The sequence below is a fragment of the Glycine max genome, chromosome 5, assembly GCF_000004515.6.
Source record: "Glycine max cultivar Williams 82 chromosome 5, Glycine_max_v4.0, whole genome shotgun sequence".
Taxonomy (NCBI): Eukaryota; Viridiplantae; Streptophyta; class Magnoliopsida; order Fabales; family Fabaceae; genus Glycine; species Glycine max.
The window spans coordinates 8490585-8505948 of NC_038241.2; the positions used below are offsets into that span (position 1 = coordinate 8490585).

Consider the following 15364-nt stretch of genomic DNA (forward strand, 5'->3'; position numbering starts at 1 on the left):
CCAAAAATTAACAAAGCTAACACATCCATAAACGGGACCCAATCTCCTTGATTGGCCATACCCCTTGCCTTGTCTTCTAGGTACCTCCGTGGTAGGCCCGCTATGCCGTTCCGAGTCTGTTTTATGCGGTCCAAACCTCTCGCTGAATCTTTGACCACAGTTGCAATTCTACTCAAAGAGGGGAGACACCCAGAGGAAAGATATGGTTTTATTCCCCCGAGAGGACATCCTAGAATTTCCTCAAATTCTTCAATGGTTGGTACTAATTGGAAGTCTCCGAACGTGAAGCATCTCAAAGGCTGGTCGTAGTATTGGGTGAGTGATGCAATGGCTCCTATGGATACCTCTGCTATGGTCAACTCTAAGATCTTTCCGTAAGTCTTGCGGAAGGCTTGCATTTGGAGAGGTTCCATCAACCGCCCTAATTCCTTGATGATGGTGGTATCTAGGCTTTTAACCTTGACTTGGTAGAACCTCTTGCCGGTTTGATTTGTTCCCATGCTTACTAAAGTGAGACAAAAAGCTGGTGCAAATCAAAACTCCGATATCTCATGGGTGAGATGGATGAATGCATGAAGGAATGCATATGACACAGATGCAATCTAGGAATGCGGGGGCTCGAGGAATTGTCTCCTTCTTAGATACAATGTCTAGGGGTAGCAAAGTGCCCCAACATACGTTTTTTTAAGAAGGCGACACGGACCCTCCGTTGGTTTGTTTACAGAGGGGATCAAGATAGAACCCATATGCGATGCATATGCAAAAGACGCAATACGGGAATGTACATAGTATGACAATATTCACTGAACATAAGCAAAAAGGGTATATGATACTTATGCATGGCAGTGTGAAAAATGGCACACAGCGTGTTCGCTCCGTGCCCCTATTTAAGGGACCTATAAGGGAGAGAACCAACTAGGCATTTAGTGATAACCCCCAAGGTAGTCATATCTCTTTTGATAGTTTCTAGAGGTATCATTCTCTTCGAAGAACATATTGCAGCAGTAGGGACTACTAGCAACAATAAGTTTTCAAAGAGAAAAGCTCTAGATGAGGGTTCACTGTAATCAAGCAAGTCGAAGACCTAGCATGATCACAGATTCACCTCCGCTCCTTATGTTCCCATGAACCCGGGTATAGGGCCCTTTTTCACTCACAGTGTGTGCAAATAGTGTTGGTGTTTGTGTGCATCAAATGAATAAATATTTACCTCATGCATACATTTTAAAACGCACTAAAAGCAATAAAGAGTTTATATGCACAAGAACATAATGAAGGGAAACCAACAAAGGGATAAGTCACGGTAAAACATTGCACAAGATTAAATGGCCTAACTCTCTAAAAACAGTCCCCAGCGGAGTCGCCAACTGTCGCAACCTACCCTTCGGCGGGAGGGCGACGCGTGACTCGCGGGATGCGTGTTCCACGAAAGGAATACGCGCGGAGTCGCCACCAACGTTTATTTGAGGAAAACGTCGGAAAAACCGGAAAAGACGCGATCTACGAACTTTTAAGTGAAAGGTTCGGGAGTTGTATTTACGCACGGGGAAGGTATTAGCACCCCACACGTCCGTCCCAAGGGACGGCAGCCTTTAATCGAATGTGCAAACATGACTTTGATTTTTATGTTCCCTTTTATGTCCTTATATCCTTTATACCCTTTTTATATTTTTCTCTTTTTGTGGTCGACAAGGGTGTTTCCCGTTGCTCCTACGTATTCCTCAATTTGCGATGAGGAAATCAGACCTACGTAGTTCTTTCTTATCAAGTGGTTCTTTTTTACTTAAAAGGTGATCATTTTAAGGCGTTGGACCTTGAAAATGATCCATTTTACTTAGTGAGAAATTGAAATGACAAACTTCAAAAACCTATTTTTGTGGACGAGCTTGACTAGGCGAGTTGATTTTAGCCTTAGTTTCACCTTAGTTATTAGTCAATTCAATTAAGAATGAGAAATCCCAAAGAGAAAATGTCCGATTGATTTTCCGCTTTATTTTACTAAAAGGTATATTTTTTGTTATTTATATTATTATTTTATCTCTTTTTGATTTCCAACGTGGTTACGGCACGACCGAACGGTCGAAGTTCATTTTAACCGAAGTTAACGGATAATACAATTCAAACGATCGATGGAAATTTATTTTATTTTTAGTTTAAGCGAGAAATGACTTAAATAAAATGGCTTAAGCACGTCAAAAGGGGGTATAAAAAGTAAATAAAACGAGAATAAAAATACACGAAACACAATGTGGACCACCATGGGTACATAGAATGAATCGAAAAGCTTGGTTCGAGGTACTTACCCGTTGAAGATCGAAGAACGATGAAGAACGAATGAAGAACGTCGAAGAACGGTCGAAACCTTCGCGAAATTCCTTACGGAAACGTTTCGGAAGCGCCTCGGCTTAGATTTTCTTCACGGAAACAATTTTTCCAAGCAAATTCGAAAGAGAGAGAAGTGCCTAAGGGGCTAAACCCTTTTCTTCTTCATTTCCTCCCCTATTTATAGCAAAATAGGGGAGATGGTTGCCGCCCAGCTCGCCCAGGCGAGCCAGGTTGCTTCCTCCAGAAGCAACAGCCTTCTGGAGGAATCTTCTGGAGGGCCCAAGTGGGCCTGGTTGCTATTTGCACCCCATTTTTACTAAGTACACCCCCTCTGCTTTTTTTGGTGATTCTTTTTTCGTAAAGTTAGGGAAACTTACGAATTTCGTAACGATACTTGTTTTCTTTCCGTAATGTTACGGAACCTTGCGGATTACATAATCATCCCCTTTTTGACTTACGGAATGTTACGGAACCTCACTAATTATGCAACGATGCTTCCATTTGATTTCCGGTGTGTCACGGAACCTTACGGATTGTGCATCAATATTTTCTTTTGTTTTTCGGCATGTCTCGGAATTTCACAAATTGCCTAATGATGGGTGCCAAGCACCTTACAAGGACCAAACAAAGGTCACATGTCATCAAGCAAAGGTCCCCGGACGAAATTAGGGTATGACACACGCCATTTTCTTTCTCTCTCTCATTCTCTTCCTCCATTGAAGCTTCCTCTAAGCTTCTTATCCAAGACACTCTCTTGGTGGTGAAGCTTCTTCTTCCATGGCTTATTCCCTAGTGGATGGCGCCTCCTCTCACCTCTTCTCCTTTATCTTCCGTTGCAACTCCATGGCTAAAAATCACCATTGAAGGATCTCATTGAAGCTCAAAGATCCAGTCGCCATAGAAGCTTCTCAAGAAAGTTTCCATCAAGTGGTATCCGAGCAAAGGAGCTTCAAGTAGGTGCTCCTTAAACCTCCATTAATTTTCAGCTTTACCTTCTCCTCCATTGTTGTTTCTTCATTTTTTTTCTCCATGTATTTCCTCACATGTCTTGTGTTGAATGTTGTTAACATGATTCTTTAGAATTTCCACTGATTAAACTTGCTACAGAAGCTAGATTTGATTTTCTATGGTTCAAATTTCTTGTTCTTGTTCTTGAACCATGAATTATGTTGAGTTTAGGTTCCTTTGAGTTTTTTCTTGCTACTTTTGTGGCTGAAACCTAAACCATAAAATTCTTTAAAAAAATCATTAAAATATACTAAAACCTCAAAAATCTAGAGTGACATATTCACTCATTGTAGTTTTGTCATATAAGTCATGAAACTTGTCACATAAGATTCCTTATGTTGTGCTGAATTTTATTTTCTTTTTTCTTTGTCTAACTCATTTGTTCATGAATGTATGAAATTTTCTAGACATCTGGACAAAAATTAGAAAAAAAGAACCAAGTGATTTGGATAAAAGGAAAAAATAAGAAAAATCATACAAGTTGGTAGAAAAATCAGTGTCTAGGAAAAATAAAAAAAAAAGGTGAAAGGGAAGTGTGCTTGTTGATTTGGCTCAAAATTTGTTCTATAATTAGTATTTATTTTAGACCAATCTTAGTTCTGAAATTTCAATTGAAAAGTAGTGTGAAAACAAGTGTCAAAACTATAGGTTTCTTGAGCCTTTCTTTTTTAGTTTTTTTTACTCTACTCTAGAGTCATTCTGGGTTTCTCTTTGAGTCCTAGCTTGCTTTTCATTACTTTAATTGTTGAACAATCCTTGAAAATTTGTCTTGTTAAAACTCTATTGGTTTAGCTTTCATTTTTGGTCTTTGATTATTGCTTGTCTCTTGGTTTCCTTGTTTGTGAGTTTCCATATAGGGAATTGGAAAGGAGGATTGGTGCCATCCATTGAAGAATTGAGTCAAGAAGCAAGGGGCCAACCACCTTAAGAGCTATTGGAATAAGAAGCACTCCAAATTGAGTGAAACACCAAAGAGAGAACAACCACCAAAATTGAGAACTTTTTTTTTTGTAATTTTGTAATTGGCAATTTACTTGTAATTGGACACTTGTACATTTACCTTCATTGCTTTCAAATTTTGTAACAAAAAAGGCCTTTCATTGGAAGTAAGTTGGGAGCCTCCAATAGGTCACCCTTCTTCCATTTGGGTGTAATAATTTTAGGCAATTTTCCCTTAGGATAGTGAGTGTTTGTTGGGAACCTTAAATGTGGTCATCTGAACACTCTTAGGATCCGCCTAGTTTACATTTCTTGCACTTTAATTTCTTGCTTACCTTCATAGCTTATTTACTTTACTAGTCACGCCTAGTTTATCTTGTTATTGCATAATACTTTCTTCTTGCCTATCACACTTATCTTGAGTTATTTTGAACCCTAGCTTCTACCTTTTGCAAACCCCCATCAAGAAAGAACCACAACTTAGGAACCAACATGAGTCATCATTCATCTAGTGTTAATGGTGAGGGTACTAGTCATAAGGACCCTCTATCTAGAATATTAGATTAGTTGAGTTCCCTTAAGTTATGGAAAGAAACACTAGAAAGAAAGGAAAAAGGAAAAGAGAGGGTAGAAATAAGTCAACATGAGAGGGAACAAATAAGGGAAGAAGAAAAAAGGAAAATACTAAAAGAGTTAAGAAAAGAAAAACATGCCTCTTATAGTAGTCATGACTCTTTCAAGAGCCTAAGTGAAGAACTTAGTGACTATTATAGAGGAAGGCATAGGTCACATCCTAGACCTCACTCTCATAGGAAAGAAGAGGAAAGAAAGCCTCAAGAGGCTAACATTAACCTCCTATACTTCCATGGGAAGGACAATGTAGAGGCTTATTTAGATAAGGAAGTGAAGGTTGAGAAACTTTTTGCTTGCCATCATACAAGTGAGGCTAGGAAGATTTCTTTGGCTACCTTTAGCTTTCAAGGGTATGCCCTCTATTGGTGGACTTTCCTAGTTAAGGAAAGAAGGATTCATGGGGATCCTCCAGTAGAGTATTGGAATGACTTGAAAAGTGCCCTTAGGAATAGGAACATCCCTTCCTACTATGAAAAGGAGCTTATGGACAAGCTCCAAAGGCTTAGACAAGGGAGTACAAGTGTTGAAAAGTATAGGCAACAAATGGAACTACTCCTTTTGAGAGTTAGGCTTAGGAGGAGGAAAGAACAAGTATTGCTAGGTTCCTTAGTGGACTTAATATGGAAGTGAGGGACAAGGTTAAGCTCCTTCCATATAGGGACCTAGATGACCTAGTCCAACTTTGCAAAAGGGTATAGCAACAACTTAAAAGGAAGCCTACTTCATAATCTTATGGCTCTCACTCTTATCCAAAGAAAGACCAAGGTCAAGGCATCTTAGGGGCTGCACCTTCTGAGCCCAAAGATGTTAAGAGAGATGAAGGAGAAAAACAAAAGAAAAAGAAGGATAGTAAGGCCTTGTCTTCAAATGCCAAGGGGAAGGAAAAAGAGGAAAATGATTCCTCCAAGAAGATTGTTAAGAAGGAAAATCATTTTGCAACAAAAGGTGATATCAAAAGAGCACTCCTTCTTAAACAATCCTTCTACCTTCTCCTATCAAGGGAAACCTCCCTTAGCACTGCCATACCTCTTGAGCTTGAGGTTATTCCTTAAGTAAAGGAGTTGTTGGATGAGTGTTTGGTTCTTAAGATCGAGCTTAAACCCTTGTGCTTTGTTGGTGCCCAAAATAGGTATTATGAGGCACCAAGTCCCTATAATAGGTGGTATGATGAATATGTTGAGTGGTGTAACCCTCTTTTGTAAAATCACCCATGCATCCAACGTCTTCATGATTCACATACATAGGGACTCATTAGGTAGGTTTGTTCTTATTTTTGGTTTCAATAGAAACCTAGGTATGGGACACCTTAGGTTTTTCATATTTTTTGGTAGGAGTAATTAACATGAAAATATAGAAAAAGGTATGTTTTATTGCATTACTTTCCTAAATTTTTTAAATAGTGATCAAGGGGTTCCCACGGACCCTAAGAAAATAAAGGTCATTCCTGAGTGGCTCACTCCACCAAGTATAAGTGAAATTTGGGACTTCCATGACTTAACAAACTTTTACAAAAAGTTTGTCCCATATTTTTCTATACTTGCAGCACCACCCATTGAGTTGGTGTGGAACCATGTTCCCTCATGGGAAGATGCCCAGGAAAGAGGTTTTTAGACCTTACCCCACTCTAACGTTTTTTTATTCTTTTTATAGGTGTCGAGGGAAGAAGCCCAGAGTTTCAAGAACCTCTGGATTTGAGGTCAAATCCTTTTCAAGGGGGAGGGGATGATGCAATCCTAACCCCCAAGGGCATTGGATAGAAGACTCCAAGAAGATTGGGCCTCAGATGCAGGAGAAGGCCCTAGGGTTCTCATGAACCTTGGGGTAGATTTCGAGCCCATGGGCTAACTATGAGTTCACTTTTCTTTGAAAATATTAGAATATGTTTTCCTTCTTTTGGGCCATGTATTTTGGTCATTTTAGGTTTGTAAGGTACCCTACAAATTAAGGGCACCCTACCCTACAAGTTAAGGGTATCCTAGTAGTATAGGGTTTTAGCCTTGTATTGTAAGACATTTTGAGTAGTCTTTGTAGTAGGAACTTTTTTTATATTTTCATGTATTTTGTGGGGGGGGGGGGGTGAGTTTAGCAATGGGGTGTGTGTTCCCATGGGGGTGAGCTTAGCTATTGGAGGGGTGTAACACTTGCTTCCCAAGGAAGCTTCTCAAGGAAGCTTTCTTCCTTCATGTATTTTGGCATGGGGGTGAGTTTAGCTATTGGAGGGGTGTAACACTAGCTTCTCAAGGAAGCTACCTAGGCTATAAATAGAAGCATGTGTAACACTTGTGGTAACTTTGATGAATGAGAGTCTTGTGAGACACACTTCAAAGTTCAACTTCTCTCTCTATCTTTCCTTCATTCCCATGCCTTTTCTCTCTCTCTCTCTCATTCTCTTCCTCCATTGAAGTTTCCTCTCTAAGCTTCTTATCCAATACACTCTCTTGGTGGTGAAGCTTCTTCTTCCATGGCTTATTCCCTAGTGGATGGCGCCTCCTCTCACCTCTTCCCCTTTATCTTTCGTTGCAACTCCATGGTTGAAAATCACCATTGAAGGACCTCATTGAAGCTCAAAGATCCAGCCTCCATAGAAGCTTCTCAAGCAAGCTTCCATCACTAGCTCCTTGGTCACACAAAGATGAGCTACACCAATAAAGAGATCATAAGTCTGTTGAGGTCAGAGCTTGGTATTATGACAAACCAAGAGGTAGATGTTGTGACACCAATACTCAATAAGAGGCAATTGAGTTGGTTAAGGGATATATCACACACATATTGCTAGTACATCATATGTTTGGGCTATTAGAGCGCATTTGCTGTATTTTCTCTACAATACCATATTTTTTTACAAGAACTCAATGCATGTACACATTAGATACCTACAGTACCTCAGTGATCTAGATCACTACAACGAGTACGCTTAGGGACTAGTTACACTTTCATTTCTTTATGACCAACTGTCATATGTAAGCAAGTATGACAACAAGTAGATGGCAGGTTATATGACATTACTCATGGTAAGTATTTTTTTTGTGTGTACTTAATTTTTCTTTTTTTGTTAATATTATATGACAATAAAAATTGTTTTTATTATTTTACAAGCATGGGTGTTTAAGCATCTATCGACCATTCCAGCCAGTAAAAAGGTGTTGGGGTATGACCTCGAGCATTTGCTTGTGTCTAGGTGGTTTCCATTAAGGGGTACCAACAAGGTTGCTACGATTAGGGAGGTGTTGGATCAATTGTAGATGGTCGATGTTGTCTAGTCCCCATATGCATCCCATAATGACCTCAAACCTTTCAAGGACCAGACATACTACTCTGGCTACATTAGAGTTGGGACTATCTACCAAAGAGGGTTTTGAGCCAATTCGACTACATACAGAGGATTCCCTTGGAACATCTTGAATATGAGAAATATAGTGAGGTATGGGATGAGTGAGAGCAACATGTGGTGTCATCAGGTGAGGTTATTCCACATGGGGCTCCATGAGCCTATACTATGGACTACATGCCTTGGTATTATGAGCATTAAGATCCATATTTGATTCCGCCACAAGAGGGAGAGGTACCATGTAGTCCTATACGTATTCTGCCTCTGCCTCAGCCCCAACCTATTGGTGGTGGCCAGATACCATATCATGTACCAGGTGTAGACTACTCATGTCAGGGAATGCAAACAATATTTTCATCATTTTGTTTTAATTTTTAATTAGAAAATAATTACTAATTGTATTGTTAAATATTTATGTAGGATTGATTCCAGATTATGCCAATGCAGAGATTGTTGGACATGAGAGTTGCACCTGAAGGCACAAATACTCATCAATTCATATAACTGCTTCTGCTTATGGCACAAAAGGGTATTACAACTAGGTGTGTAAATGAGTCGAGCCAAACTGAGTACTAGAAATTTAAGCTTGGTTTGTGAAAAAAAAGAGGCTCAATCTTGACTCATTTATTTAAACAAGCCTAATTAAAAGTTTGGGCTTGACTTGTTTAAAAAAATTAAAGCTTAAACTTAACTTGTTTAGCTTATTTATAACTTAATTATTTTTTTAAGGATTTAATAGGTATACACCAATAATGTATAGAATTTTTATATTGTTAACCAATCACAAAATGTCACATCTTTAAAAAAATGAGTCTTATCCCAACTACCTTAAAAGTCACACATGTAATGTATTGTAGTTGGTTCTTAATGTAAAAACTTTACGCATACAATATATAACAATTAAACTCATTTCTTAATTTGTGAAAAAATTTCTTAAATTATTTTTAATGTTATCAATTTAGCATTTGATCAAACATTTTAATACTAATTAAATAATAATTTTTAAATAAAAAAATGTGTTTAACATGTGATTTGGTATTGTGGATCGTATATGTAATTTTACTTTTTCTATGATATATATAAGTGACCTGTTCATGACCTATTAATGTCAAACTAGTAAAATTTGGGCTTGACTCATTTAAATAGTCGAGCTCGATCTCAAATTTGAGTTTGTTTATTTAATTAAACAAACGAGCTTGATCACTAATTTAACGAGTCGAATTCGAGTAGTTCACGAATAACTTGACACATTTACACCCCCCCTACTTGTAGTTAAATGCAGCTTAGCCAAACAACGACTAAGGAAGATAGCCAACAGAGGTGTTAGAGGTAGCCGTGAAGACAGTTGATCGTTGTTCAAGACATTTGTCATTTATTATTATTATTATTATTATTATTATTATTATTATTATTATTATTATTATTATTCAACTTATGATGTTGTTTGTACAATTTTATTTTTATGTTCTATGAACTTATATTTAACAATTTATGTTTGCTTTGTTTTTATTTTGAAACAACACACGCCTAGTAATGTAATAAAGAATAAAATTTCGATTAAATTCATAAAAGAAACAAAAACAACTAACATAAATTTTATCAATTAAAAACATGACTACACAAAGTTATCAACTTCACTAGAGCTTGTTGTTGTCATTGATCCACGCATCAGAGTAATGATCTCTTTGACAGATTTTGGTTTACACAACAAGGCAAGGGTTTCTTCTCGAGATTGGCCAATCATTGCATACAACTCGATTGATCCTTTAGAACTAAATTGCAAAAAAATGAGAAACATTTTCCCCACATCGTGGTTGTCATTAAGCTCCATATAGTCGTACTCAACACAACCATCCCCTACATATACAAGTTTACAATAAAAAATGTCAAGTAAGCTTCTTCCACCTCTGATGGCATTCGTAACTGCTTTCCCCAAAGAAGCAAGTGGCATTTCCTCACTAATTTTACTAAATTTAAGACCATTAGGACATTCAAACAATAGCCCCTTAAAATGTGGTCTCATATCACCATCATAATACACAACAATAACGACTTCCTCCATCTTTAAACCAATACGTTGAATATCTTCACAATGCATTAGGCTATGTTAGACCACCAATCGTATTTATTAGCATCATGTACTATTAACTCTTGACTCAATTATCAACAACAACCAAGATTGAACCGACAAAATAGACGGTTCAGATTGTGTCAAGCTCTACAAGGGAACTACTAGTTTGTTAGACTATCACAAATATGGTTGTTAAATCATAATATAAAATATTAAATTTTACATTTTCAAAATTAAAACACCTTTTATACAAAAAAAACACAACGAAATCATGATTTTGTTATACAGTGGGGGTGAAAAAAAATAACCAAATGAAATCGTACTTTTGTTACAAATTTGGGGGTGGAATCAAATATCACAAGGAATCATGATTCCGTTGTGATTTTTGGGGTATATGGCTATACTTCGTCACTTGCGGTATTAAAAGAAAAGTAAGGAGCTTCGAACTTAGCTTTGAAGACTAGCCTAAGCTAAAACACTATCTTTCCAGTTTGAGAGATGGAAATGCCTAATTAAGTAGCCAAGAATCATCGATTTCGGAGGGGAAATGAATTTAGGAAGGATTCGATCCTAAGTGACATTGAATCAGGTGGGGATATAAGCATTGCTATTTCAACAGTTGGTGTTGAAGGACTGAATGCCAGTCGAAAGGCACATCTATGACTTAATACCTAATTTGCCACAGAAGGGCTCGATCCTAGACCTAGGCGCAAGGGAATTCTTTTTGGTATTGAGAGTGATTCCATGGTACGGAGATTTTCGATTACTTAGCACTACCAAAAGGAAGGAGAATAAGGGAAGGTGCTAAGCTTGATTGCAACATGAGTAAGGGCTTATCTTGCTCATTTCCAAATGGATGAAATTGGAGCTAGCCATATAGAAGAAGACTCTCTTCATAGCTACAAAGAGGATAAAAGGTGGGAAGATGACTTCCACAACAAGAGGAGAAAAATATACCTCTATGAAACCCAATCAAGATGTGAACAAAGGACACTACCCAAACTCTTCGATATGCACTAGCTAGGCAATCCCTTTACATAATCTAATAATTGGTCTCTTGCTACCAGATCTTCCCTTACGGATCTGCTGAAGGGAGGATTGAAAAAAAAAACAAGGCATATTTCATATATGGTGGTAGGGAGGGGAGCATACTTACTATGGATGTTGGTATTGGTTGACACTGGTATATAAGTCATGTTATACTGTTGAATAACAAGTCCTCAAATTTTCTAATTCTAGATAATTTTGGTGCTTGGGAGTCCCTAATGATTAAATGAACCAAGATTTTACCATGATTGCGATTTTAGAGAGACGCGAGAGCGAAAACCTATGGGGTTGCTTCTGTAACTGGATAACCAGCACCGAAAATCATTTTTACATTGGATGGTTAGGTGTTTTGATGATTCCAACTTTACTGACCACAACTTATGTATTTATTATCGCTTTTATTGTTGCCCCTCCAGTAGATATTGATGGTATTCGTGATCCTGTTTCCCAACTCCGCACTACACTGATAGAAAACACAACCCTAATCACAGAAGAAACCATTCCATTACTACTAAGACTTATTCTAGCTCAAGAAATCACACTAAAGCTTGGCTATTAGCTACATGCTTATCTAAATCCTGTTTGTATAAAGAAGGCTTCTCTTGTGTGAGACAAGAAAGATGACCTTGAGCTCAAGACTGACATGGCAAGCATCCATGTCACATAATCTTTCTTCTAGCCATGAATCCCATTATTGATCAAATCAGGGTAGATCCAATTCATTGGCAAATGAAAAACCAACTGTTTAATTTTATTAGAAAAAAACCTAGAAAAGAATAAGAGTCACTAAGACAAGAGCTAGGTAAGCAAGAAGGAGAGGTTAGAAAAGGTGGGGCAAGGGGATTTCCATCTCTAGGAAGATTATGTCCAGGATTCAGGTTAAAGATTGCTTTCCATCTCAGTTTCTACGTGGGTGCTTAATCATACCTAATTCTATAACAAAATCGTGATTTCATGGTGCAATTGGGAGTGAAAAAAAATAACAACGAAACCATGATTCTATTATGTTTCCTTCCAAGGGCAATTTCGGGGTAAAGCAAAAAGGCACCCATGTGGGAAGTTCTTGTAGCAATTGTGGTAGTGCAAATAGTAACTCCCATGATGATTGGGCCTATAACGGGTTCTACATCTACATGTACTGTCAAACCAGGCCCATAGAAATGAAGCGGTTCATTTTTTCGGATTCGGGTTCCGTTCCCATTTTGGATCTCTGAGTGATCACCACTGAACCACACGCCGTTACGAAGCTACCCATTTCAGAGGGTCAACACATCATAGCACTGAACCAACGGCGGCCGAAACCACCGTTCGACGCCGATCTTTTTCCACCGTTTCTTCAAAGTTTAAGTATTAACTTTTCTTTCTTCTTTGTAAGGGGTTGAATTTTTGGGGTAACACCTCTGATGTTTTCATTGCTTTTGTTTGTTTAATTTTGTTGACTCTTTTTCTTTCTTTTTTGATTTTTTTTTTGTGTCGTTTAAGTTAAACACTGATTATGAGCCTTCTGGAAACTCTGATTGATAGTGATGTGTAAGTGTTAGCGTTTACTCTATTGTGTTGGGATTTGCATTCTCTTGTACAGATTTGGAAATAAAATTTGAAGATATTCACTGGTAACTTAATTCTAGAACAATATGTATACTGTTGTTTTTCGTGTTCAGAAATGCAGCTGTATTATTTTTACGGGTAAATTTTAGTTTTGGTCCTCAATTTTTGGTAATAATTGGTCCGAGTCCCTACACTTAAAAAACGATTATTTTTTCTAATTGATGAATCTTGTCGTTTTAAAATATAGAGATTAAGAGCAATTTTGACCCAAAATTGAGGGATGTAAAACACATTTTGCCGTGTTGTTATTTAAGAGCATGTTTGGTATATATTGCCTTTTGAGAAATAATTGTTTATTCTGTTACAAGGTTAGAAAAAAGCAGTTATTCCTCCTTGAATCAAACACACACTAAGATGATATTGTTAAGCAGTCATTCGTTTGGATGGAATATAGACATCGCAGATGTATGCATGCCAACATACTTTTTGGCAGATTTATGTCAAAATCAATGGCGGATGGTGGAGTATGGCAGAAGGCCAAAATTCTGCCATATAAAAATGCCATTGCAGCCTATGACGCTGCCATAGAAGGCCTCCCTTCAAAAATTGCCTATGATGGTTGGCAAAATATCGGGCACACCATTCCACCATGGCAGCCATTGCAATGTCATTTTACAACATTGGTCAAAATCCGTAAAAAAATAAAGTTCTGGAGGTGTTTGGGGTTGGGAAAGGAGAGGAATGATACGATGTTCTTATAATTGCAGCTTTGTTAGTTTCCTGTTCTCTTTAAGCCTCAATAATTGATAGTTTTATTTTTAGTAAGCTCTTAGGAAGAACTTTTAAAAGGGAAGTAGAAGTTCAGATTGATGTGTTGTACTGCATCTTATTTATTAAGGATCTGAACTATAAGCAATCAAGGTGTTCAATTGAAATTGGAAGAGAATCACTATTCACCTCACACAGAGTAAAATGTAGATCTGTACATGTATTCATACTGAGGTTTTTTTCATAGCTATTTATGTTCCACCCTGAAGTGAAATAAAATTGTTTTTCAGAAGAAAGTCATGGCAATGAACCATGCCAGGTCTATTAGACACATTCTTACCACCAAAGAGGTAGTTGGGGTTGCATGCCAACGAACTTTCGCCACCGGTAAAGCAAAGAAAGGATCTAAAGGGGGTGCAGCTGCTGATGCACCCAAAGCATCAACTCTTAGCAAGGAAGTCAAGTCAAGTACAGTTGTAGGTGCCAGCATTCTCAAGGAAGGAACTGATCCAAAAATCCAGCCTGATTCAGAATACCCTGACTGGTTGTGGCATCTGCTTGATAAATGCCCTGCACTTAGTGAATTGCGTAGGAGGAATATTGATACACTATCTTATGAAGATCTAAAACGTTTTGTTAAGCTGGATACCCGAGCAAGGATCAAGGAGAATAACTCTGTCAAGGCAAAGAACTGATTCAATTGTCAAATGGAGAAATTAGGGGGATGGAGGGCTTGAAATAACAGTGTGGAGTTTTTCCATTTCTTTTATTATTTGATGGTTCTCAGTCTTGCTGGGATTCCTTTGAGTAATTAGCATACATGTATGCAAATTAAGCGGAACAAAAGCCAAAGAATTGCATGGTTTAACACTTGTTTCTTTTCTTTCGATTACTTTTCTGTCTGTTTTTTTCCCTGGGATACTTGGTAGATTAAATATGATTGCCTTTGTTGATTGAACAGAACCTTGTCAATAATTGTTTTTTCTCTTTTTTTTTTCCTTTAGCTTTTGAAGACTTATTCGACATTTATTATAATGTTCTTTAAAGAGGATTCTTATATAGGCGGCGAAGGAATGTCCTTCCCCTCTAACACAGAATTGTGGTGAGTACAGAACGGTAATTGCTCATTTGTGCACATTAAATTTGCTTTCGTTCAAGAATCACATTGCCTAAGTAAAAATCTACATAAAATTTCCCATTACATATTTTGTGAAAGATAAATATGGAATTTTTAATTTTCGTAATCATTTCTGATAGAAATGCAATGAGATTTGTTATGATTGGCATTGCTCCCATTATGTGATTCTTCTTACAAGAATGGTATATTGTACTTCACAAACATAAACTAGTACCACATAATGCAATATGTATTAAGTTATTTTTATTGCTTCGTGTACATGGGCCATAGTTTTGACATTGCTATCGAACTTCATGGGTGTAAGCCACCATCTCTTGTCCCCCAGCCAGTGAACTTAACTGGTGGGTGATCCAATGGTTATCTCACTTTTGGAGGTTTACTTAAAATGCATATACTATTTCCCTTTTCTATGATTGACTTGGTGGAGCCTTCTTTTGAGGGATTAGTCATATACCGGAATGGGTTTGATGAACTTTTTAATTGCTTACCTAAAAAGGAATTTACCCTTCTAAAGTGGGACTTGTTTTCTGTTTTCCTTTATTTTATTTTTAATTATGAA

At 37.6% G+C, this 15364-nt stretch overlaps 1 protein-coding gene across 6 annotated transcripts; it reads left to right on the forward strand.

Moving 5' to 3' along the window:
• Positions 1-12512: 12512 nt before the first annotated feature.
• LOC100527927 (putative mitochondrial ribosomal protein L37) lies at positions 12513-14625 on the forward strand. Of its 6 annotated transcripts, none has more exons than XM_014775320.3 (2): positions 12513-12742; positions 13958-14625. In XM_014775320.3, exon 2 carries the CDS (start codon positions 13967-13969, stop codon positions 14360-14362), a length of 396 nt encoding a protein of 131 aa, XP_014630806.1. In that variant the 5' UTR covers positions 12513-12742; positions 13958-13966; the 3' UTR covers positions 14363-14625. The 6 variants fall into 6 exon arrangements, with proteins under 6 accessions (XP_014630806.1, XP_006579390.1, XP_040871123.1 ...); XM_006579327.4 differs by having other exon boundaries at positions 12513-12721; XM_041015189.1 differs by having other exon boundaries at positions 12513-12721; positions 13961-14625.
• Positions 14626-15364: the final 739 nt, after the last annotated feature.

Excerpts from the sequence above, each read along its gene's own strand:
- LOC100527927 (XM_041015188.1), top strand. The coding sequence starts at position 13,641 with ATGATACGATGTTCTTATAATTGCAGCTTT. Across the intron at positions 13,671-13,957 it reads GTTCTTATAATTGCAGCTTT|AAGAAAGTCATGGCAATGAA; the intron begins GTTAGTTTCCTG and ends ATTGTTTTTCAG.